The sequence below is a fragment of the Falco peregrinus genome, chromosome 7 (assembly GCF_023634155.1).
Source record: "Falco peregrinus isolate bFalPer1 chromosome 7, bFalPer1.pri, whole genome shotgun sequence".
In the NCBI taxonomy this organism is placed as follows: Eukaryota; Metazoa; Chordata; class Aves; order Falconiformes; family Falconidae; genus Falco; species Falco peregrinus.
In genome coordinates, this window is record NC_073727.1 from 11,937,679 (window position 1) to 11,963,984 (window position 26,306).

The following is a 26,306-nucleotide window of genomic DNA, read 5'->3' on the forward strand; positions in this document are numbered from 1 at the left end:
TGCTCCCTGGAGGTGGACATACCAACAAGATGCTTCTAACAAGTTGCAAATGGTAAAGTTATGTGATGTCTTCCTGACTCTTGCTGCTGAAGTTTTTTCCTGGCATATGTATAACAGATCAGATCACTCAGCTCCTTTATGATTGATTTATTCTTGGATTTTTTGTTTGCTAATCTGGCACGACTAAAAGAGCAATGTAAACATCACCACTGCTGAGTGTGCATTTACTGTGTAAATCATGGAACTGTGTCTGCACTGACAATTTCAGAATAGAAAGCTGCTTTAAATGTTATTTAAATAAACCCATGAATTAACTATTGAAATAAATATATTATTTGGTCTCCATTAATCTTTCCTTTTGGGAACTAAAACTGAGCGTTAGTAGACTTAGGCATTATCTTGAATTTAAATAATCATTGCAAATGTTTTGTGATAGTTTTATTTCCGTACTCTTTGGCGGGTAGTGCAGACAAGTGACATTTTTTTTGTTTTGTTTAAGACATGATAAATTTAACAGGAAGTTCTGGATACTGTTTCTGACTCCCTGCTGCCATCCTTGGAGATGGTTATTCCTAGCTTTCAAAGTTACTGGTGCACTTGAGAGCGTACCCTTCCATCAGTCCCTGTACCCTTAAACGTTTTTAATCTTCCCCGTCACCTGTGATCTACCCTTATACATTTAGGCAGCTTCATGAGCCATGAGGATTGAGTAGTCTTAGGAAAAAAAAAAAACAGCAAAAAGGGCTCCTTTGCAGTGTTTCTGTTGCATTTGTGTTCTTCCTGGTGTATGAGACTTTCCTTTTGCTTCTGCCATTTCTGTGGAGAGGTGACAGTGTCCCGTGTGTTGGGGCAAGATTCTGTTTTGCTTTCTGGTCCTTGGGCACTTCACAGTGGGTGCTGGTGCTCCTCCTGTCTATGGCAGCCTCTACAGAGACTTTTGCTTGGTTGGTAGGACTTCTTTAGGTATGGGAGACTTGAGATAGCTGATGTTAGAAGTAGTCTCTGGCAAGAAAATGCATTTTTACCCATGTACACTTTATCTGAGTGTGGGTGTGTGTTACTGCACTGTCTTGACTGTCCTCTCAGTTTGACGACCACTTCAGCTCCAACTGCTTTTTTTCACTGTACAGCTGAAGAAAATGAAGGGTGTGTTGTTATCTTGGGTTTGTGGGGTTTTTGTTTCCCCTTTCTGTTGGTATACTAGCTTGCCAATTTTGTAAGGTAAGTAATGTTCAGTTTTCTGCTTGCTTGGTAGGTGATAAAATTGACCCCCTAGTTTACGCACTTCTTACTAAAGTGGATGAAATCTAGGCAGCAGGGAACGTGGTTTGTTCGAGGTCACCTGGAGCTGGATACCTGAATTCTCACAGAGCTGTGAGTTGTGGGGTTTTTATACCTTTAGGATCATGTTATGTGATGTTAGATGCTTACAGAAGATTTTATAATTTGTTGTAAAATACAATCTAAAACTGCATAGCATTTGTAGGCTAATCAGTTAACCCAGCATATGTTAAGCCAGTGTAGGCTTTTGGGGGATAAGTCATGCTGTTACTCCTATGTTATTTTCAAATTTCAATTAGTTCCCTAAAATATACTGAAATGCAAATCTTCTTACTACCTTATGCTTATTTCTGCCTGAATAGCCCTGCCTGGGTGTTTCTGTTGCTCGATGGCTCTTGTCAGTTGAATAAGTTCATTTTGCCCAGAAATCTTAATGAAGTTGAACCAGAACCAGTTGATCCCATTTGGTGTACAAATAAGTCTTCTGCTGCAAAACTGGATCAGACCTTCCTCAGAGAATATGTATACATGTATACCAGGAACTTCAGAGAAAACGTTATTTTTGTCTAATCCATCGCGAGTTTATAAAATGTCAGGTTTTATAGTTGTTTTGGTACTTGAAATAGCATTTGTAAACTCTAAAACATGTACTTTGCCCTAAGTAAAAGTTAAAATGTACAGAGAAGGTAGGACACTAAGGCATTTGATCTTGTCTGGAGACTACAGCTTATAGTAATTGGCATTTTCAAAGTGTTTTGGGTTTATTCACTGAGTGTGAATCTAAACATATTTCCTGTATGTGGAGTCATCAAAGTATAATCTTCATCACTTCTCCCTTTTTTTTTTTTGAGAGTTTTTAAAATTGCCGCCTTGTATGCATGAGGGGTGTGTATGTTTGTTTCTCCCCGCTGGAAGCTTCTATTTTTGCTCTGAGTATTTTGGCAGCAATTTACTTCCACTGAGTAAAGGAGTAAGAATGAAAATTAAATGATTGCTGCTGTACTAATTTCTGACATCATGTGTAACAGTGGGAATCAAACATTGTAAAGTATAAATATATATTCAGTGTTTTTTCTGTATATTTATGCTTTGCTTCTTGGTATACTTGGAAATGTCTGTTACTAATGCTAAGCAAGTTGGCAATCAAAGGAAGTCAGCATTTGCTTATGGGATATTTCCTGCCTGTAAGAAGCAGCATTCCAGGCGTTTGCAGAGCAGCTTTATCTGTTTTGTACAAAACACTTTTGTTGACAAGGGTAGACATGGGTGCCCCGTAATGTAATTACATTAAATTGCCAAAGCGCTTCCCCGGCATGCGCGAAAGCTGGATTCATTTACTACAGCAAGAGAGACTTGAAGTCGTGTTTCTGAAGACCTCTTGGAAGACAGCAGGTGAGGTGGGTCAGAAAGCAATCCAACACACTGAACTCTGTCCTCTGCTGAAGGTCCTCCTGGGTTAGGAGGAGCTAGTGTTTCAGCTGCTTGTCTGTTCTTATAGGCATCTAATGTGATGTCTAATTAAAAGACTGTAAACTGAACTGGGGGTGGGGAAAGAGGCAGATACTAAGTGCTAGCAGTAGCAAAGATGATTGGGCTTTGACTGTGTCTGTGGCTTAGGCAGCTGTCTGACTGCTTGGCTTTGAGTCCTTTTCTTAGGTAGCTAAGCTCTGTAAGGAGCCTTCAGGCTTGGTTTGGGGATCTGAATTAAAGCAGGCGTTAAACTGTTGCAACGCCAAGTGCTGCTTTACATGGTATCAAAGCGCTTCTGTGTGTCTGGCCCCAAGTACGTGATCAGAACAGAAGTATATGAAGTGCCAAGAGGAGTGTAGTCTGCAGCGAGAGCACCCCTTCCAAAATCATCAATTGATTTGACTGATCTGTACCGCATGATGCAGTGAAGCCTTGCATTAGGCCAGCTGGATCAAATGATGCTCTCTGAAGATGCTGCCAGTATTCAGTTTCCTGTTAGAAAATCATCAGCAGAAGAAAATCTGTCTTAAGATGTTGGGCAAGGGCCAACTGCAAAGCAAGTATCAAAACAGATATTAAGCCTTAACATGTATTGGCCCGTGAAGCCACTTTTCTCAATTATTTTATCTGAGTGTATGCTACCAGTGCAAGTAGAACTTTGTTTTCTTCTGTGTGACTTCCTCCTGTGTATTCTGCATGAACTTCTTTTGAAAAGTTGTGCTGGTATGTGGTGATGAGCAAAGCAGCTGGTTTGATGTGTGTCTAGGATAGCTGGATGGCTTAAGCCCTTGGGTAGTGCTGTGTATTAGCCTGCGAGATGTTTTCATCTGCCTTGCTGCCCTTTCTGTGGAAGAGCCACTAAAGAGCTTTCCAGGTAGCCTGTGGTGCAGTCATAGCTCCCAACAATCTCCTGTACCTGAATGTCACATGTTGTTCAGTATCTGGGTTGTCTGTGAGAGGGATGGCTGGCATTAGAGGCACACTTACCTCCCACTTAAGTTGTTTTCAACCATAAGAGCTTTGCTGAAGTCCACGTCGACTTGTCACTTGTAAGGTGTGTGATATCTTAACATACCTAGTGATGTTACACATTGAGAGGTTGTTCTTTTGTGATAGGAAGCCAGGGTAGGATGGAAATCTCTGCTATAATGAGATTGAATAAATAGCAGTTAGTGTCAAATCTGTGATATTTGAACCTTAAAATAAAAAAAATATTGGAAGGTAGAAATAGGAAAAACGGTAGTGGTTTTAAGAGATACTTAACTGATCCAAGTCCCTGGGTATTTCTCCTACATAACACTTTTTTTTTTTTTTTTTTTTTTGGTTTTGTGTGGTTTGTGTGGGGGTTTTTTTGTGCAAGGTTATTCTACCTTGCACAAAAAAAAAAAAAAAATTCACAAAACGCTGGTTGCTTTGCAATGATTGTAGGGACTGTAGTGTTCAATGCATATAAATATACCCAAACCAGAAGGGTAAGTGGTCTGGAAGATCTAAGTGATAGCAATGAAATTATCCAGTAACGCATATCTGTGTATAATTACAGCTTTCTAAACTCAAATGACACTAGTCTTGAATTTCTTGTTGAATATGATGGTGTCTTGTAGATGTGTAGAAACGCTGTAAAAATGTGTTTGAATCTTGCTTTACATTTGTACTACTTCATCCTCCCTTTCCTCACACCAGTCAGAGCAGCTACAAATGTGTAACTAATCACATCATGAAACAATTCTTTTGAGTCTGGTTCTCTAACCTGGAGTTTCTTATTGTATCTTTGTCATATCTCAAATTCAATCTACAGGGTAGTCCTAATGAGTGGGCAAGTTGAGCAGGAAAAGAAAAGTGGTAATAGCAAGGTTTGGAAACTGATGTAGGCTTTCTGAGGCATAGAGAGTTTACTGTATCATGAAGGGAAAAGCAATTTCACTTCAGTGATTAATCAAAAAATCCTTAAAAAAGCCAACCCCAAATATATTCAATTTAGCCTTAATGAATTGTGGTTATGGTTTGCAAGGAATATTTTAACAAATTGGTAAATAAATACACCTCGCCTTAACTTCTGAGCTTTTAAATAGATATTTAAATGATTTAATATTAAAATTACACTAAATTTAGGTTTATTTGGTATCTAAAATATGACTACAAATACTTTTGTAAGATTTCCCACTGAATGGAGTCGAAAGGTTGTGGCTCTGTGTCTTTGTGTCATCTGGTACTGAATCAGGAATTAATGGGAAGCAGTGACATGGTGTATAAAATTAATGCGTGCCAAATCCCAGCAACATGTGCATTATAGCTGGCATGTACTTACTTTGACGTTGCCATATGTGTCTTGGCCTGAGAAAATAACTGCATGAATAATGACCACAAATATATTACTCTAGTGGTGTTCCACATGCATCTAATGTTTAGTTAGTGTCTCTGCTAGCTGGCTAGCTACCTTCTTAGTTTTTTAATAAGCTCAAAATACTTTTCCAGATGTATTTATAGCATTTCCGTATTTAGGTTGTAACTAGATATAGCCAGCTTTTTTAGTATGTCAGGAAAATCATATTTAAAAGTATTAAATACTAATAGCGTTGATAGTATTTTAATATAGAAAAAGGCATTAGCTTTTTCTTTTAATTTCTGTTCATTAAATCTCCCTCTTGTGCTCTCATGATTAAAGAGCTGTGCTTCTTAAACTGTCTCAGTTGCTTTCAATCTTGCCTTAGGCTTAGCTTTTTGTATGAACGCCTTTTATCAGTGCAAGAATTGTTATCTTCTACCAAGAAGATTACTCATCGTACGCAAGTGACTTTTTAAGATCGCATTAAAAGTTGGGATTTTGTTTCATTCCAAGCAAGCTGAAAAACCAACTCTGTCCTGTGATGATGACAACATAGGAATGTCATTTGACCATATGATTCATTTGTGTATTGCAGCATATTAACATGTTGAAGCAATCTAGTCAGAGATGTAAAGAAACTGGTTGTATTTCTGTCTATGGCTTTAATGTCTGCTTTCTTCTCCTTTTTGCACTTGAGCTCTTTGTAAAGGACATAACATGCTGTCTGGCCCTAAAAGCCACGGGTTTCCCACATGTACTTTCCCAATGCTTTATTGGGTGAAAATGAATGCTTACAACAGAACATCACCTTTAGCAGAGTAGTCTATTTCAAAAATAATTAAAGTGGACATCTTCTGGAGAAGAAAAATACTACAAAGCTCTAATCTAGGGCACAAAGGTTCAAGGTTAATATCCTGTACTCTCCCATCCCTATATTATTTATAGCGAGTCCTAGGAGGCAAGCTGAAGATCCAGCAGTCTGCAGTGGGAACTGTCATCCTGGTACCTTGGCTCACCTCTCAGTGTCTGAAGGCTGTACCCAAGCAGTTCCCTGGAAGACAAATTGATTATTCAAAATGGCATTTAGCTATAAGATCTCTAAATCCAACTTTGTCTTTGGTAGTTAATTAAAAATAAATAAACCACAAAACACAACAGCAAAACTTGGTAAATATGCTTAGTGGAACGTGCTCAGGTAGAAGGACTGATGGGAAGGCAGAGTTTTTCTCTAAAGACTCGAAGGGGAGAGGAGGAAGAGAATAAGGAAGCACTTGGTAATTATTGTTTAATTTCAGGAAAAATCTCTGCAATTTGATTGCTTACTAGATGTTTTGCATTTATTTTTCAACTTCAGTATTTTTTAGAGTTGTTACATCAATTTGGGATAGCGAAGAGCTTCATGGATTTTTGTGAAACGACATTCTTATTGGGAAGGTTTTTCTTCCAGCTACAGTTGATACTTGCACTTACTAAATGTTTCCATAGTTGCTATCTTTAAAATGGTGCACAAAGCCAAGTAACTGGTAAAATGTAACTTTCTAGAAACATGCAAGCTTCTGTTTCAATGTGTTGGTGGGATTCAGCACACAGTGAGGGGTAATTTCCCTCACCAGCCTGAGCGCTAATAATTTTCTTCAAATGTGTTGCATATTTTTGGGAGTGTGGGTTTGCTGTGTGTGGTTTTTTTTGTGGGTGGGTGTTTTTGGGGTGGGTTTTTTGTTGAATCTTTCTTTAAGCAAAGTTAATGACATCTACAAGGTAAACGCTTTGGGCAACTGGGCCAACATGGTGAAATGTAGTAGAAGAACGAGGAGAAATTCCTTCTTTCTGGTATGCTCAATACATGATACTATGAAAAACATACATTTGTAGCATTTCATTTTAAATGGTTTAGTGTTTAGAAAACTCATTTTCTCTGAAAATGATTAACAATAATAAAAAAGCATTGGCATTGTCAATGTTACTGGAATCACAAATCCAGCACAGTAGTAGCCTGTGAAGCCCAGAATAAGCTCCTCTGAAATGAACACATGAAAATAGCAACTTGAACATATTTTGGAATTTTTTTTCCAATAGTAAGGCTGCCACTCCAGATATAACTGCTAGATAACCTGACTTCTCTTTTTCAGATAACTCTCCTGTTTGGGCTGTTTCTTGCTAGAGTAGGGATTTCTTCAGGTTTAGTTTAATTTTTTTTTTGCCTTCATTGCGAACTTGAATATTACCAAATAAAACCAAAACAAAACTATTCCATCTTTTCTAATACATTTCCTTCTTAAACGTTTCTCTTTTCCCCAAATAAAAATTGCTGCATAAATTAAATGTAAAAGCCTGTCTTAAACTTTTGGTCTGTTTTTTTTAAGTAATGGAGGAAATTATGATCCTGTCTCTTAAAAATCTGAAGTTAGCTCTCTTGCACCACTTCATGAGTTTAAAATCTGTGAAACTTAGTTATTGGTGTTTGCTCTGAAAACACAAATCAATTAAGGAGATTATTTTAAAGATTATGTACTTTTTTCAGGAGGACCCAAATGATATCGACCCCAAAAGGAAAGACGTGCGTGGCAGTGATGGGGAGGACAAAGCACAAAGTGTGGAGACTCTACCTCCAGGTATTGCAGTAACATTTGTTATGAAAGATCCATAGCCATAAGACATTTATCCTTGAAAACTGTAAAACACAGCAGTCGTTCTGATTCTAATAATTCTTTGTAGTTTGGAAGTGCTAGGATTACTTTAGCAATATGTACTTCTCTATTCTTAAAGCTTCAGCTTACTTAAATCTTACCTGCTTCACTACTCCTTTGGGTTTAAAACCAAAGAGAACGTGACTCTGCTGGTGTGTCTGTTGTCCTGCAATAGGTTTGAGGTGCTGTAAAAGCCTCTGGTGCAGTAGTTAATTTCTTTCAATGGATAATGCTGGCAGGCAACAGACAAGTCACCTTGGGACTGTGCTTCCGACTGGAGATTCAGCCAAGGTTCATACTTTTTTAGTCTGTCTAGCTTTTGATGTGGCAGATTTTCCTGACAGTGCTGATGGTGTACTTCTATTTTTCTCATACTTGCTCTGTATTTGTCACATGCTGGCAAGTAATAGAGCAATGTGATTTTTGTTTTATTGAGTGAAATGGTCTTATGCCTTGAGGATGAGCTAGGAAAATTAAGTGTTCAGGAATTTTCATTTTGTGTGACTGCTTCCTTAAACTTCTTTTGCTGCTTAACTGTTTCACATCAATGATTTTAAATATATAGCTGAATTGATGTACTAAGCAATACAGAAATAGTAAAATGGATTTGAATATTTTACACTGTATTGAAAAAGTTTGCCATAGGAGGACAACTTCTGATCAGATAGGTTCACAACACATTTTACTCTTCTATTAATCCTAATGTTTGCCTTACAAATTTCTTAGCTAGACGTTTGAAATACTATGGGGTCTTGAAGAAAGATCTAACCAAGGTAAACTTTCCTTTAAGCACCTGGAAACTTCTACCCCCAATAATATGTGAGGTATGATTTTTTTGGTTTACAATCTTAGGCTCCTGGTACAATATAAGCTGTTTGACATTCATGGCTTTTTTTTCCTGTAGCCGTTGGCCTACTTTGTCTTGGCTGCTTTCTGGAGAGGGGAACAAGACATATCTTTGTGTATGAATTGGGAAATAAATCATAAAAAGTTGAAGAGTCTGGCTTATTTAACTGGGTTGCTGGCAGATCTTTTCAAGTATTTTTTTTTTCCCTGAACAGAACTTTCTGCAAATATTGTTGGTGGGGTTATACGTTGGCCAACTTTGTACCTTCCAGCTACTATTCTTATTTCCCTGCTTTGAATTTTTATATATTCTGGGCCAAACCTTATAGATTTCCTCTAAGACCTTCCTTTCCCAGTGACCTTAAGTAGCCATTCGACTACTAAAAGAAGTGGGAAGTGTCACAGGTTGAAAGGGAGAGGTATCAGAAGCTGGAAGGGTTGAAGCTAGAAGTAAAATTAAGAATAAAGTAGAACAGGTCAGGGCTTTTTTCATTTCATCTGTTGATTAGTAATCTCTTATGGCTTGATTTAACAGGCAGGAGAATCATTACTGCAAAGTAGTACGAGAGTCTCGAATCAAATGTCAATTTTGATCAGACAGAATTATGTTCTCTTAAATCACTACTTTGATTATTTTCAATTCGTGTAGGCAAACTTTTGAATCCTTATGGCAATGAAGCTTGGAATTCATGTTTCTACAGATTCTTTGAGCTGTTTTAAAGCAAAGCGATAAAATTTTAGGAGGACTTTTGTTTAAAACATGCTTGCTTTTCCACTGAGGTTAAGAGACCTGTAGTTTAGGTTTCAGCATTACGCAGCATAGTGTCTTTCAGAATTTCTCGGAATTAAGGAATTGTTTGTTAACTTTAAAACAGTTTTATGTAATGATTAAACTGTTGGGCTTTTTTACCTCTGTACATCAGGGTGTATCTATCCTTTGTAATTTGGTGACTCTTCATATGCTGCAAAAATCTATTTCTTGTTTTGTGAAAATACTGATGATAGCTCTTGTAGTTAGAAAGACCAACCCTGAATTGTCTGCATGGATAACTAAAGCAAAACCGGATAACCAGTTCTCTTGAATGGTAGGAGTTTCAGCAGTTACTCAAAGAGCTTTTTTTTTTTATTTTTTGTTAATGAAGATCTGGAATCTCTTTATGCCTGTCAATCAAAATAATCATATTTCTATGAAGTAGCCTATTGCTTTTAAGCTCTATTGAGTCAGTAAGAGGGGGAGCGTAAGCTATTCATGGGATTTTGTATCCATCTATTCCTACTCTTTGTTGCCTGCCGCTTGGTTGCATGCAGTTTTTTCTGCTATGATTTTTCTCTTCTATCTTATTTGGAGCTGCTCTTACTGTTACCTGACTTTCCCTAGTAGATCTGATTCATACTGCACATGGTTGACAGGGCTTTCTGCTGGAGGCAGAGCCATGCTTTGCCTTTTCTTTGGCTCCTGAAGCCAAATTAACTTGTTCTTATATTCTGTGGGCTGTCACTTCTTTTCGGTAAATTAAGCTCTATGAAGTGGTCACCTTTCTTCTCAAATTTACTCTGTTTTCTGGACTAGTGTTGCATTCCCTGGTTTTAAAGTCTTGGAAAATGGTAAATGATACATTTTAAATGATTTATATCAAACTTGACTTGGATTGAAACTGAAATGGAATAAAATGTACCGTCTAGCACTATTTTTTAAATACAGCTACTTATTACAGAGCAAAAAAATCAAAATGTGCTTCTTACTTAAAATCAATGAGCTTATTAAAAGTAATTGCAGTGAATTGCACTATTCTTGTTGATTGTCTTCTCGAAGACTTCAGAGTTGGGAAATGCCAGGGTCAGAAAGAAGCAACGTCACTGCATGTCACCTTTTTCTTGTTTCTACTCAGCTTCTCAGACTTAAAACAGTCTGTAAAATAAGCATGTCGTAGCAAAACCAAGTTTAATGCTGCAGCATACCCTGGTTCCAGGTTCTTAGCAGGTTTGGCGATGTATTTATGTATTTTTATTCTCTCTTCTATATTTGAATCTGGTAGCAAACTGCAGTTCACTTACTGTTGAGTTTGAAAGATTCATTGTCATGTTAGGTCTTGGTATGGGTAAACACAGATTTGCTTGAATTTGAAGTTACAAACGTGTTTAAGTTTTAAATTATGTAGCTGCATTTTCTGGTACTTGTGCCACCTGTCAAAGTCATTGAAACTCAGGAAACTACAGAGCCAGCTGAACTGCCCAGGAGAAACAAAACCAAACATGCTTCTATTTGGGTGCCCCGGGAAGCATACAACGAAACAGTACCTATTAACAGGAAAAGTTTGTTAAACCACTTCTAACTTCAAAATGTAGTTGATGAATTGTCAGAAAAGCAAACCTTTCAGCAAAAGTAAGGTTGGACAGTATACTTTGCTTTGGATCAACCTTTCATTTTCCAGCAGTTAACTTGAGCGGTTAGCCCTTCTAACCATGTGGGCAGCCTGCATAGCGTGTTGTTCCTGAAAAACACAGCCTGTTTAAGAAGGCGGCTTGTGATGGTGTCACCCTTATCACTGGTGTCATTCCCTCATGACCTCTTGTGCTTTAGCTACTCGTTCCACTGGGTCAAAGACCACTGGAAGAGTGGATGGGGGAGGCAGTCCTGAAGCAGGCATAGCATTAAAAACTGTTGGAAGCTGGAGTGTCTGAAAGTTGAAAGTTCTGTATAAGTACATTTTAGGTGTAGGTTATATTTTGTAAAATGCACTAAAATCTTTATTTTTAGACCGGAAAAGCAGTGACATGACATGACATGTCCTGTATTTCAGGAAATACTTAACATATGTTCCAGACTGAAGTTACGTCATAAATTAAAAGCAAGGCAGATAGTATAGTTTAGTTGCCAAGGAGGTTGCAAAAGCTTTGGGAAGTGCAAAGGGAGAGAGTTGTATGGGGAGATGGTCTTGTGATCTTAGTTGTTTCTTCCACTTCCTTGAATCATGCCACTCTTGCATTGTATGTAGTTGTGTTGACAGTGAGGTTTGGTGTAATTTTTGGTAATTCTGTATTAGGTTGTTTGTAGTGTAGTAGCTGGCTGATGTGTGAACCTGTTTTCAAAGTAAGATTTTGGAAATATTTTGAAGAAAGAATTTGAAAGGCTAAGAAAAACTCTTGGCAGTCTGTGGGCTACCAAAAACAGCTGGAAAGTTTCCTTTCTACAGTTCTTTCAGTAATTGGAATTTGAAAATCTGTAGTTCTCCCTCCGGTTGTTTTCCTATAGTTTCCCCTCTGGGCTGCTTCACCAAGCTTTTAATAAATGCTTTGCAGTCTGGTTTTGTTTAACTCTTCATTTTCTTCTGCGCGTGTGTCTGTGCATGTTAACTTCCTGAGGATGATAATTCAGATGTAAAAATAGTTGCTTAGTATGTAACTGGCTAGCTCATGACAGAGTAATCTAAAAGTATGAGCACATTTACTCCGTGACTTCACTTGGATGTTGGCAGTTCCTTAAAAATAAACCAATCAACCCAAAACCACCTTCCCTCCAACTCTGACATTTTTGCCTTAAAACCTCCACTACCATCTGATAACCAAGTCATACCTTGGGTCCAAGTTGCTTTTGTAGATGTGCTTCTCAGATGATCCTGAGATCATAGAGACTTTGTAATAGTAGGTGGTATTTGTCTGGTTAAACAACTTTTTTTTGTCGTTGCTTAACAATTACTTTGTTTAATTATGGAAATTGTTCTTTCAATATCAGAGTCTTCTAACAGGAGTTAACGCACCATAGCTGGGGCATGGCTTACAGGTAGAAAGCTGTGAAGGACACCTGCCTTAGTTTCCATGCTGTGCAGGTCAAGAGGTGGAGCAAAGGCAAACCCTGAAACATCTGAGCAACCTCTAACTCCTGTCAAAGGCTATTGGAGTAGTATTCCCTCTATGCATGTGTATCAGCTTAGTTTAGGATATGCCTGAGGTATATTATTTATTTAAAAGCTGAGCTTGAGTGATGTCCTTGCAACCTGCTACTTACTGAACTTAATGGAAAGTGACCCCAAAAGACATCTTTTGCTTTGTAAGTCTCTTCTATATGCCAAAGGCAAGCTGTGTTCACCACAATATGGTTGCAGATTTCTCATACACATCCATGTTAAAACAAGAATGTCTGTATTGCATTAGAATGTGAGCTCTGATTTTGAATTAAAGGTGGTATAAATTTGCTGTAGGTAGCATAGGTTTGATTGCCAATAGGCGAAAGAGCAAATGTTGAACCAGAGGTAAGAACTGATAGTTTTAAGACCTTTAGTATAAGTATCATACCGTTGGTTTATGCCTGAAGATAGTGAAAGTCCTGAAATTTCATTCCCGGTGAAATGCTGGGTTTTGAGAATAATGTTGTCTTGTACTTCTAAAAGGCCTTTTCCTCAAATGGCTTGATTACAACTGACTGTGATTTTAATTACGTAATGAGACAGTAAATTAAATTACGATGTCTTTGGAGTCTGGACTGGATCATAAAAGGCAAATGTTTCCTGGGTAACTTTATAGCCAGATCATCTGCCGTATTACTGCCTGTTAATATGTGGAGATGTTTTTTTAAAAATGGAAATTTTGGTAGTTGGGGTTAAGAAACCAACAGAGAAAAAGGACAAGATGGTGGTTAGTCGCATGAAGTGAGACTTGTTCAATTTCATATTAATTCACAAGATGTTCTAGAGGAATTTAATATGCGAAAGTTACTGATATTACACTGTTAACAATACTGTGGAGGTTTAATTTGTTGCAAAATTGAAAACCAAGCTATTTAATCAGTTGTGTCTGGATTGCAGAATGCTGTTTGTTAAATTGCAAAGGCTAAACTGGGCATTTTCCTGTTTTTCTATTGTAGGAAAAGTTCGGTGGCAAGACTTTGATCAAGATGCTTATGTTGGCGCTACCATGGTGCGATCTGGTCAGGACCCATATGCCCGCAATAAGTTCAATCAGGTAGAGAGTGACAAACTGCGAATGGACCGAAGCATTCCTGACACGAGGCATGATCAGTAAGTGCCAAACTGAGCCATATTTGACTTGGATTCACCTTTCTGTATTTATGGCTTTTGAGCAGCAGGTGGTTTTTCTAAAGCAGGAGCTCTCCAGCTTTTGAAATGGCAGGAACAGTAAACTCTGGTGTGATCCTTGAGCAGCGAGTTAAAGAACAGTGCATCTTATTCAAGTTTTTCTGTTTCCGTGACTTCCATCGGTGTGTATTCTATATCCAAACTGGTGCTGCATTTCAGTCTCTTTTTGTTCCTGTTTATCTGATGGCTTTTCTTGGTTTTTACGTTTGAAAGTCTCTCACTGGGAGAATGATCAGTAGAGCAGGTTGCCCAGAGAGGGTGTGAAGTCCCCAGGCTTAGGGATAGTCAAAGCCTGATGCATAGCCTGCTGTAGCTGGCCCTGCTTTGAGCAGCGAGTTCGGACTAAAAGTTTTTCAGGGGCCCCTTTTGATCTCAGTTGCTCTGAGATTCTAAGTATGTGATGATTGTCAACTCCAGATGTAAGGAATCCATTTATGCACACCCTGGTGAACATAAGACAGAGTTACACTTCAGACACTTAAGAACTTCTGCTATGTCAGCTGCTTGTACAGATTCAGGAAATAGTACACTTCAAAGTAAGGAAAAATACTATTTTCTTGTGGGTAAGAAAGACTTTCACTTAAAGGCTTTGAATGACTTGCACTAATCTTGTTTAAGCAGAAGTGATTAATATGAAAAAAAAAAACCCCAACAATTGCTCATTATGACTTCCATAACTTAAAAATAACAAAAGCAGGTTCAACTGAAAAACTAGGCAAGATAGCCTCAAAGCATAAAATTAGCTAACTGTGTATAGCTAATTTGCCTAATTCTGCAGTAAGGATGAATTCACAGCTTTATAGGTGGAACAAGCCTGAGGAGACACCAGAGGGAGAGAGAAAAGTGCCTGTTTTTAGTCCATAAAGCTCTTTAATCAAGAATGACATAGCGAAGGAGATCTGTATAAAAACTCAGACACTTACTGTCATTTTTAAATCCCTCGTATAATAGCATGGTTTTAGGTGCCTTTAAGCAGATGATCTGTATATAGACTAAAGCAAGTCTTGTATAATTTGCTATTAATTGAACAGAAAAGTAGGAAGAATCTGGTGTTTCACTTGTTGCCGTGAAAGCGGTGAAAAGCTCAGTGCCCATGGTATAATGAGGAGTAAAATGGCTTTTGAATTTTCTTCATCATGTAACTTCTTTTTCACAAGAAATACATTCTAACTTTTCAGACCAGATGTTCTTTTCCCACAAGATAAAAGCTCAGCCACCAACTTCTAGAAGCTTCTGTGATTCAGATATGCTGAATCTGGATTTTTTTTTTTCTAGATATTAAATAACTTCTGAGGGGGGTCTAACAGGCAAATGCTGTCTTTTGGGAAGAACTTAACTGAGAGAGATGACAGGAGACAAACTATATTACAGTGGCTGTGTTTGTTTCAACTGTCAGTGTTGTGATTATATGCTGACCTGCTTGGTTTTTTTTAACTAAATGGAGCTGGAAAAGAACCCTGCAGTGAAGAGAGAGACATGCTTCTGAGGAAAGGCTGTATCTGTTTTGATTATTACTTAGACTTTGCCTTTCCATCTTTCTCATCTCTCTTAGATGGAGCAGATCTAAGTTCATTCAGTCTGTAAGTGGCCATCTCTTTAAAGGAAAAAAACCCAGCCAACCTGACCTTTCCCAAACCAAAGCAACCATTCCTGCAAATTGTCCACGATGCTTCCCTTGCCATGCTACCATTAATTTTCCTTCCTTTTTGGCAAGGGCGTTCACTGCAGAAGCTGAAAAAGTGGTGTAAAATATGTTTGGCAATTGTCCAATGGAAAGAGCAAGAGCAGTAGTCATAGGAAGAAGAATATGTTACAGATTTGAGCACGTGACACTTGAAAGCATGTTATTTTCAATAAAACCAGAGGCAACTGGGTTTAGGTTAAGATCTCTTATGGAGCTAGTACAATCTTATCTTTTTTTTTTTTTTTTTTTTTTTTTTTTAGGGAAAGAAACCTGGATGAGGAAATACTTGTTTCTGCTTAAGCAACTTTTTAATAATTGTGCTGATGTGTCTAAGAGGCTGTTTGACTTTACATAATAATACGTTTAATTGCTGAAATTGTCTAGTCTGTTTAGAAGCAATTTATCAGAATTCTACATTAGATATGTAAATGTGTTTGTAGTTATGCATCTCTTTCAATACTACATTTTCTGATGCAGAAAAGACTAAAACTTTTACAAGTGTCAGGTTAAGACAAAAGTTTTCTATTTGCTTTTTGTGAAAGCCTGCCAGCAGTAGTAAGAAACACTTTGATTCTCCTGTTTAAGTTGCTTGCCTTTATTTTAAGCAAAAGGGAGAAGTGAGAAACAGGCAGATACAACATAAGAAAGGAAGCAGAGAGGAGGTCTGAGTGGGAATGAAGATTCTTACTGCAGCTGATGCTCACGACTGCCACTTCCAGCAGCTTTGAGAAACCTCTGGGTTTCCTTCTGTTGCAGTCTGTTTACAACGTGTGACTGAGTGCTATTCCTGTCGTGGTTGATTTTGGAGATCCAGAAGGCAAGTGTCAGAGCTGTAATAGGAAACTTAGAGTGGTCCCCCTGTCAGTGTAAAACAGTCTCCCAAGTGGGATGAAGGGTGAAATACTTGATGGTTTTTGTGAGCCAGTGTCCACCATGCTTAGTTTGGACCAGTGTTTTCTGATCACGCCTCTTGCCTGATGTGTTGGCTTGATTCTTGAGAATTACTGTTAAGTACTTTAGCTGGACTGAGCTGTGTTTACTTTCTCATTCAGCAACTATTAGAAGTTTCTGACCTCACACAAGGTTTTTTCTTAAGTAGAGAAGAAACAAACTTTCCTGTCTCTTTGGTACCCAGATATCTGTCGAGGGGAATGTTCTCCCTGCACTGGTTGAAGTGAATATTTCTGTCAAAAAACAGTTCCAACAAACCACAGAAGTTTCAGAAAACTTGTTAATGACATGAACTAGTCCAATGACTCAGATTTCTGGGGGAAAGAATGTACTTCTCATGTTTTAACTGATTTTAATGACCTACAATAAGCATGGAAGGTCTAGAAGCTCTTATTTCAAGTTCTATTTTATGCAAATGTAATTCCTCGTTCTGTATGTAAAATAAGTGCTGTAACTTGAGTAAAGAAAGTCTAATCTCCATGCTAAAAGCAATGACATTGTTTCTTTGGTTTGAGTTTTAACTGTGGCACTACTGACACAGCAGAATAGGAGGAGGACCGCTACCAAGTCAAGTTAAAGCAGGGATTTTTGAAAAGCTGAGAGCAGAAACACTCAGTGAAACATTCCTCCAATTTTATGTGGAAGTCTGAAAATCTTAATTTCTCCTACAGAAATACAGGTTAGTGCTCTTCTCTTGAGTTTTCTTAAAATTGAGAGGCTTCATTGCCTTGAGTAATTCCACCCTAAGATGTACTCTGGCTCAAGTGCTCTCCTTCTGCAGAGATCAGTATAAGTTTAAGGTGACTTTAATTACTCTAATGCGAGTGCTTCGTGTGATAATTGCATGCACAGCAGGCTTGTTCTCTGTGGGCAATTTGAAAGTTAACAGCAAAAAGAATATTTTTTATTTTTTTTAGGCACCATAGGCTTTGGCATATAATACCTGAATGTTTTGTAGCTGTCTGGATGAATAGCCAGAAGTTCACAATAGAGAAGGTCTTAATTCTTTACTTTCCAGGACACATACAGGTCTGATTTATTGCTTCAGCGCTGGGCACTAGCGATGAAGCCATCTCGTACGCTCACAGTGTAAGAAACGAAGTTGGGCAAGGCCTTGCTGATCTGACACAGCGATCCTAGGGTTGGCATGGGCTTTGTTTAGCATCGGAGCAAGTGAGGGCTCCAACTGATGTGTGACGCTGTGGGTGTGTTGCGTTCAAAGCGTTGCAGGTCCCTGGGGTTTTGGCGGACAAGGGCAAGAAGTGCGGTGCCTCTTCTCTGATTCCAAGAAGCTGAAGGTTCTGTGGCTTATGGTGCATGTTGCAGGTGTCTAATCGGCTGTGGAGAGGCCTTTTATGTAGTCAGCAGCCTAGTTTTAAAAGTTTAGGTAGCAATGTAAATTGCCTCCCTTCCCTTAAAAGCTTGTTTGGTTAATACCGAGCAGAGGATTGCTTGCTGAATTTGCTACAGGTGTACGCTAGCTAGCTTTATCCCCTCTGAAGACAACAAGGCTTGTTTAAAACTCTACCCCTAATATTAAATAAAGGATATGTGAAGACATACATGATGTGTGTATGTTCCAGCATGAATGTGACCTGTCATACTGTAATGCCTTCAGTGTTTTCTAGCACTGCTAGTTTCAGTCCAATGAGAGCAGTGTCTTTTTAGGTTTATTGTCGGTGGATTTCAACAGCTTAACTTGATGTAGTCCTGCAGGAAGCATTTTGGGATTTGCTTTTTTGCTTATTGTATTAATTTCAGGCTACTAGATGTGATGAAAAATGATTTGACATAGATAGAATATTTGATTATTTTTATGGTTTGGAAGTATGTGGTTCTGTGTCTAGTTGGTACAGCATAGTCACAGCTAGCTTTGTTTTTCGAATTCTTAATGTTACAATCCTTACAACTTTCCACATTAGAACAGAAATCTGGTTTTTATCTGTGAGCAAGACCAGGGTGTTGCAGGAGCTTTAAAAATAAAGGGAGAAGTGGACACATGCCACTCTAAAGAAGAGGCATATGGCAGCCTGTGAACCTGTGCACTTTCTTTGGAAAATATTCTCATTTACCCAAGATTTATTGAACGCTTTTAATGTAAAATAAGCACTCTGGTTTCATACCGGGTTGCATGAGAGGTATGTATGGCGTACTACAGTGGTGATAGTCCGGTGACTTTTCTGAGCCTGCTTATATCTGACACTGAGTTCTTTCTTAGTCTGTTGCATACTAAGACAACTACCAAGAGTGGCAAAAGAGGAATTGATTGAAATCTCACCTGAAAATGAAGTATTTCATTCTTTCTAGGTAGATGTAGTGTGTACGTGAGTTTTATAGATAACCGCTTCACGATGGAGACCATCGGCTAAACCTGGGATGTAAATGCTATGTTCAAATACGGGGCATTGTGTCTTTCAGGTGTCAGCGGAAACAATGGCGGATAGATTTGCCAGCCACTAGCGTGGTGATCACCTTTCATAATGAGGCAAGATCTGCTTTGCTACGAACTGTCGTCAGGTATACCCGAGACCTTGATTTTTCCCTAAAGACCATTTATTTGTGTCAGATAATGGCTTATGATAAGGAAGAAAAGTAACAATCTGTTATGATTTTTGGAAGAATTTGCAGAGGGAAAGATGAGTCTTAATCTCATTGATGCCTCCAGTTCTTACATTCTGAAATAGTGATGTTAAACAAAATTGCTCCCTTTAACTACAAATGCGTGAAAGTATGGAACTGATTACCAGATGATGTTTGAAGGTTGGCTGTAAAACTGGTTTCAAGAAAAAGTCAGGGAAGATGGGTTGTCAGGGGATATTTGACCTAAAGACATCTGCAAAACTTCTGTGTTGCAAGTTGTCTGAGGGACTGATTTTGGGAGGCTGGAATTTTGGACGGGGGGCAGAATTCTACATGTGCCTTTTCCAGAAGATGCTTTCTGGAAGAATAAGCCAATAGCTGTTGTTGAAGATAGCATCCTGTGCTAGATTCTACTGTGGCTTAACAAAGTAACTGCTTTTATGACATTATTATGGAAAATTAAGACTGCTTAGTATTGAACATTTTTTACTATCTGTTTCAGTGTCCTTAAAAAAAGCCCATCGCATCTTATTAAGGAAATCATACTGGTGGATGATTATAGTAATGATTGTAAGTACTTTTACAGGGTCCTAGCTTTATTTTGTTTATTCTGGTAAGACTTTCTGTAGATGCTAGCAGGTGACTTGTTTGAGGATGTGTCACGTGATTAGGAGTTTGCAGAGACTGATCCAAAACCAGGGCTTAATTCTTCCATATCTGTCACTGTGGAAGTGTGAAGGGTTCTGATAACTACTTCAGGTATATTTTATTAATTCCTGTTAGCTGAAGGAGCAGAGCGTATAGTTGAAAACAACCTTTGCATAGGATGTTGTCTGATGTAAAAATAAAGCCCATGGTGCTTGCATCAAATTTTTGTAGTACTGCTTTAAATGAATGCTGGTCTCAATCATTCTCTTCAAAAAAATTCTTACTGAATCTAAAATACGTCAAGGTTTTATAAGTGCAAGGGTATTATGACACAAACTTGAACAACTGAAATGGACCTCTGAGTAACATTTCTTAAAGGATGCTAATGTCCATACTTGCATTGCTAGTTTACAGCTAGTTTAAGAAAGGTTTAAGCCTTCATGTTGGTTAAAATGTGAGGTTTCTTATATGCAAAGAAAAGAGTTTATTTAATCCCTTTTTTTTTTTCTTATGCGGTGTAGAATCTGTCTGAAGTAAGCGAAGTGAATATCATTAAATAAAAATATTTCAAGGGCGTAAAATTAAAATGGCTTTAAATAACATGAGGGTAGTAATTTCTTAGCTGGTAACTTAGCTTCATAGTAGAAAATGTTTATGGTCATAAATAGTTAAATATAAGAGATATTCTTAAAAAAATTGATTACTTATCTCACCAGAAATAAAGTATTTGTTTGAAGGCAGCCTCTCTTAAGGTATACAGTGTTGCATGTCAAACTGGTTCTCATCACTTGATTTATTTATTAACTTATTTTTTAATTCTTTTTAAAGCTGAGGATGGTGCTCTCTTGGGAAAAATTGAAAAAGTGCGGGTTCTTCGAAATGATCGCCGAGAAGGTAGGCGTAATCTGGGGGAAGGAAGATAAGGCAGCAACAGTGGAATTTTTATCTGTTAACATTCATCAAGCCATTTGAAGGAACATTCTGCTATACGTTCTGTATTGGAGGGGGGATTTTCGCTTTATAAATCAATTTATTAGTGGAAGGAATAAAACCAAATGCACTTGTGCAAGTGAAAACAGTAACTGTGATTAATTCTGTATTGCTGTGTGCACAATTGCCCATTGCTGGCTTTCACAGTGAAAGCTGACTTGAGAAATTGCATTTTACCCTCAGCCTCTCTTTCTCTTACTGTACTGAATTGTTAGTTAAGCTGCTGCCATTGTGCGTAAGGTCTCACTGTAAACTGTATGAATGTTTGAAATGATCCAGCTTTTAAAAAATAGTGCCCCCCCTTTCTTCCCCCCCCCCCCCTCCTTCGCTTACTAGGGATCATGTTAAGGATCTAGTTGATGGACAGCCAGCAAACAGTTTGTTTTGGCAGGCTTGAGAAGGTTTGAGCAGCCAGGCGGGCTGGTTATGCCAGTTTTGCTGAAGCCAGTGTGCCATGTAACAGACTTGTCTTACGCTTTTGTGTTCTTCTTTGTTGCTTTGTAAATTACGGTCTCATATCACTGAGACCTTCAGTCAGCTGTTTCCTGGCTATGGATCTTAAAGTATTAGATATAGGCAACTGTTATTCTCCAGCTCTTTGAAATGGTAACTGAGAGTTGACAGTTGAAATAGTTGACTGAATTAGCAGATATGTACTTGTTTGTTTTTATAAGCACTGTATCTTCGAGGCTGCTAGTCTGGCCTGAGGAGCAGCTAGAATCATTAGATTGCCAGAAACTGGAAATGACATGCACAAAACCTGTGTTGTCCTGTAATTAAAGTTACTGCAAACTGACGGGTCCTTAGTATTTAAATATTTTTGTTTGGAATATACTTGTGAACAAAGGCTTGTTAGGAAAACAGGCCTTTTATAACTTGCTGTGGTTGCAGGGTTCTGAATAAGTTAATATCATTTTTCTCATCAGTACAGCACTTAAAGATGGAGATAATAATAATAACGGAAAAAAGAATGAATTAACACTTAATATTTATAATTACTAAAAAATAAAAATAAACTTTGTACTACACTTACAGATTTGTACTTAAAAATATGCATCAGTGTATATATATCTGAAAATGAAATACGATTTGACAAATCTTTTGCTATGTCAGAAAAGAACAACTATTTGCAGATGGAAGGCACAGTACTAGTTTACTTGGTATTTTTGTGAGACTAAGTTTATTACCCATGGGATCTACTGTACTCTTCATGAAATTTTGCCTAGGCATCCATATGTGCAATCAGGTGATAATTTTTTAAATTAAAATACTGTAAAATTTGATTGCTGGCTTGCTATGCTTGAGTTTGATACTCACTTTGCTTTTAATTTTCAAGTGTAGGCTGATGCTGTTCTCAGACACATATAAATTAAAACAAAAACACCAGATTTGGTGGGAAACAATATAGAAAGAAAAATGAAAAAGGTAATTACTTGGCTTTGGTCTTGAGTGACAATGAAATCAATGAATTTTCAATAGTAGTAAAGAAAAGTAGGGAGGAAATTTGCAAAGGAATGGGTGGAAGCTTGCTATTTTTCTGTATTGAAGTATGTTATGGGATGTTCTGGGGTATGTATGTATATATAGCAAGGGACTTTGGGACTTTAAGGAATGGTGAGGTCGTTCAATGAACAAATATTAAAAAGGAAGGAGAGGAACACAGTGAGAGGATCTGTGTAATTGAGGTGTAGAGAAGAATCTTTTGGCTTTACCAGAAGTTTCTTCCTAAAGAAAAAAATTAAGATAAGATTAAAAGAAAAACCTACAAAATAAAAGAATTGCAAGAAACACAGGGGAAAGACAATTGAAGGGGGTTGGGGGAAGGCTCTCAGATGTGAATTAATGAAGCATGGTTATTTCTGGAAGAAGCTGATAGAAGAATGGATAGACTGTCATGAGATCAGGAGTTGGCAAAAAGGTGGGAAGGATAAGTTAATGATGGTGCTTTCATCAAGCCCATTGTGAAACTATAGGAAAAGTGTGTTTTCAGGACTGATCTCGAGTAACTTTATCAGTATATATAACACTTGCTGTAATGCAGATCCAGCTGTACTTGCATATCACTTTTTAAAAAAAAAGATGTTTTAATTCTTCAACTTAAATCAGATTGAAACCTGTAGACCAGAGTGCAGTAGGTTGGAAGCTTGCAGGCTGTTTGATATAAGGTCGTTTCACTGACTTGTTAACTAGCATCTCATTTTGCTAATGGAACTTGTGTGTTTGTCCTGTAGAGTAATTTAATTCATGGCTAACTTGGAATGCAACAGTTTCTCACTACTGTTGATTGTCTTCCTTGGTAAGTACTTAAAACTTTTTATCTTTACTTTTTCAGGCTTGATGCGCTCCCGTGTCAGAGGGGCAGATGCAGCACAAGCAAAAGTGCTGACCTTTCTGGATAGTCACTGTGAATGCAATGAGCACTGGCTGGAACCACTTTTGGAAAGAGTAGCTGAGGTTAGTAGAGAGTTCTAAAGTAATTTCCCAAAGGAGTAGCCTTTAAATTTTAAAGCCATCTGTTTTATACTACATTAATTTTATGCATTTTTCTAAGGAAGCTTTTTCTCTGAAATGAGATGGAGATGATCGGAGTGTTCTGTGATTAAAACATGCTTTTTGTTCATTTAATCTGAACACAACTACATAAAATCTGAATATTTATTATTATTTTTACAAGCAATTCAAATATATGCTTCTTTGGTTCTTTAGAGACATCCTCAGTAAGTGTTGAAAATCTTTAGGGCAAACTATCGTTCTCCTCAACCAGTATCATATCAATGTAATTCAGTTTACCTGAGTATTTATGCCCCATTAAGATTCAGTGTGATAATAGGAGAGAGGTTAAGCTGTGAAACAAAATTCCTGCAGAAATTAGCAGGGACTATGGGCTCTCAGCTTCGATGAAAATGATGTTTAGTCTGTGTCCTGGAAAAGCAATTGAGAGGATTGAGAGTGAAAGTATAATATTTTCTCCAGGGGTTTGTTATACTTGTTAACTTGCTCTGGAGGAACTCGGTGGAATTGGAATGTGAATCAAGTGTGATCCCAAAAAGCACTGGGAAACACTCAAGACAGCAGGGTTTTTCATCTTTCTTAATTGCATTCCCTTTCGGTTAAACTCCCTTTTCTGGAAAGGCTTTCTTTTAAAATGCTTCTGGTCAAAATGGTTTTGTTAAGCTGCTCTGTCTTGTTAATGCAAGGTTCTTTGCTTATCCTCCCTATGCTTTTCTTTGCATCTCCTCCCAAAAGGGGGAGGGGGGCAGCGGTGGGAGTAAACCCCATATATTCAAAATGCCAGTGGAGAAGCTATCAACTCATGACTGATTTTTTTTCATTATTCTGTTTAGTTCTGTGATACCTTTTAGAATCGTAGAATCATTTTGGCTGGAAAGGACCTTTAAGATCATCAGGTCCAACTGTTAACCCAGTACTTCCAAGTCCATCACTAAACCATGTCCCTCAGCACCATGTCTACACATACTTTAAATACCCTCAGGGATGGGGACTCAACCACTTCCCTGGGCAGCCTGCTCCAATGCTTGACAAAGCTTTTGGTGAAGAAATTTTGCCTAATATCCAGTCTAAACCTCCCCCGGCGCAACGTGAGGCCGTTCCCTCTTGTCCTGTCGCTTGTTATCTGGGAGAAGAGACCGACCCCCGCTGCCTACGGCCCCTGTCAGGTGGCTGCGGAGAGCGATCAGGTCCCCCCTGAGCCCCCTCCTCTCCAGGCCAACCCCCCAGGTCCCTCAGCCGCCCCTCACAAGGCTGGTGCCCCAGCCCCTGCCCCAGCCCCCTGCCCGGCTCTGGACACGCTCCAGCCCCTCCACGTCCCCCTGCAGTGAGGGGCCCAAAGCTGAACACAACAGGGGTCCAGGGGCGGCCTCACCGGTGCCCAGCGCAGGGGGACGGGCACTGCCCTGGTCCTGCTGGCCACGCTGTGTCTGCTACAAGCCAGGATGCTGCTGGCCGCCTTGGCCACCTGGGCACACTGCTGGCTCCTGTTCAGATGTCCATCAACCAGCACCCCCAGGCCCTTTCCCACCAGGCAGCTTCCCAGCCGCTCTGCCCCAGCCTGTAGCGCTGCCTGGGGTTGCTGTGGCCCAAGTGCAGGACCTGGCACTGAGCCTTGTTGAACCTCTCATACAGTTGGCCTCGGCCCATTGTATTTACTGTGTAGTCCAGAAATGCTGTAAATTGCCTAAGCGTATCGGCCATTAAAATCCCGTCCTGGAGTAGAAATAATTGTAATCAGCCTAAACCTGGACACTATTAATGTACCTAGAGCCTACAGAGCCTTTGAGCATGACTGACATAGCACTTCCTTCTGGTTTTTTTTTATGCCCGTTTAAAGTGTTGCAGGCTTAGAAGGATTGGCAGAATTTTTCTACAATGATTAACTAGGAGAATAACCTTGAAGACGTTAAGTATATCTCAAAAGGAAGTGGAGAATGCTTGTGGCTAAAGCATGAATAGATTCTGGGACGTGGGAACTGCTTTCAGACCTTTTAGTGTAAATGGTTTGAAACATCTACCTATTCATGAAATTAGAAGAGAAATGGTAGCTTTGGTCAACAAAACTCTGCTTTTAGTAAGGCAGGTATTTTGCCATTTACAGTTTTTCTTGTCTATGACTTTTTTCAGGGCATACTCATTTAAATTTTCTGAAACTGATACGGAATATGAACGTTACTTTTTAATCATAATGGAATGTAAACCTCTTACTAAATTGCTGACAATTTTGTGACGATCCAGCATCACATGCAGTGTATTTGGTGGGAGAAACTGGTGCATATTTTGCTTTGTGCAGCAGCTACTATTTAGCAGCTCATGAATTCGAAATGTGCTCCCCACAATTGTCACCGTGATGCGCACTAATCGTGTGTGCCATTGAATAGTTTGCAGCTGTATGAATACAGTTTTCCATTCTTAAAAACTTGATGTACTGTTAAATAATTGATGTGTATTTCCAGTTTATTTTCATGTGGGAAGATTCCCAACCAACAGGCATGTGTATTCATAAAGTAGCTTCTAAGCTTTCTGCTTGTTCAAATAATTAAGGTATGGATAGTGTTTACATATAGTGTATGATAGTTCTTTGTTATTTTAAATCGATTGAGTTTGCTCACAGTGCACACAGTATGTTACTTGATGTTAATTGGCAGCATTTTCTTGATAGTCTCTGTGACAAGAAGCTGAATAGACGTGAACTCATTTCTGCTCTGGCCTCAAAGGTAACTTTTTCAGGTCAGGGCTATTATGCATTAATACAGTATTTTCTGATGTACTGTTACATCTATTCTGTATCTGCTGCAAAGCAGGGGGTCGGATTTTTTTTCCCCCTTTTTGTTCCAGAATTGCCCACCAGCATTTCATTCTGTCAGTTTTGGAGGATTAGTTGTGTGTGTTAGAATTTAAAAATTTATAGCTTCCAAGAAACATTCTGAATTGGATCAGTTCTACAATACTCTATCCCATGTGCTGTAACCAGTTTAGAAAGCTGTCTCTGACGTCTTGCTTGTGTTAGGAGCAGCTGAGACATCAAGCTCTCCTCTTCAATTGAAGGATGATCCATCCCACAGTTTTCTTCTTTGAGATGGTTTCTGGATTAGAGTATCTTTGTCTATTACTGTGCTGCTTTAGCATTCTTAGAGGGGTCTGACGCTGCTAGGGATTTTTCTTCAGCAATTTGAGCAAAGGCTTAAAGCAGAAGCAATGTACATAAAAGATGAATATTTTGGAGTACAGAACGCGTA

The 26,306-nt window shown here is 38.6% G+C and overlaps 1 protein-coding gene across 1 annotated transcript in view; it reads left to right on the forward strand.

Moving 5' to 3' along the window:
• GALNT2 (polypeptide N-acetylgalactosaminyltransferase 2) overlaps positions 1-26,306 on the forward strand; it is a 98,780-nt gene that overhangs the window by 45,055 nt on the left and 27,419 nt on the right. Inside the window, exons 2-7 of the mRNA XM_055810479.1 lie at positions 7,599-7,689; positions 13,472-13,625; positions 18,757-18,855; positions 19,421-19,488; positions 20,395-20,460; positions 22,889-23,010. Of these exons, the coding sequence (XP_055666454.1) occupies positions 7,599-7,689; positions 13,472-13,625; positions 18,757-18,855; positions 19,421-19,488; positions 20,395-20,460; positions 22,889-23,010 (600 nt within the window). The remainder of the gene's footprint in view (positions 1-7,598; positions 7,690-13,471; positions 13,626-18,756; positions 18,856-19,420; positions 19,489-20,394; positions 20,461-22,888; positions 23,011-26,306) is intronic.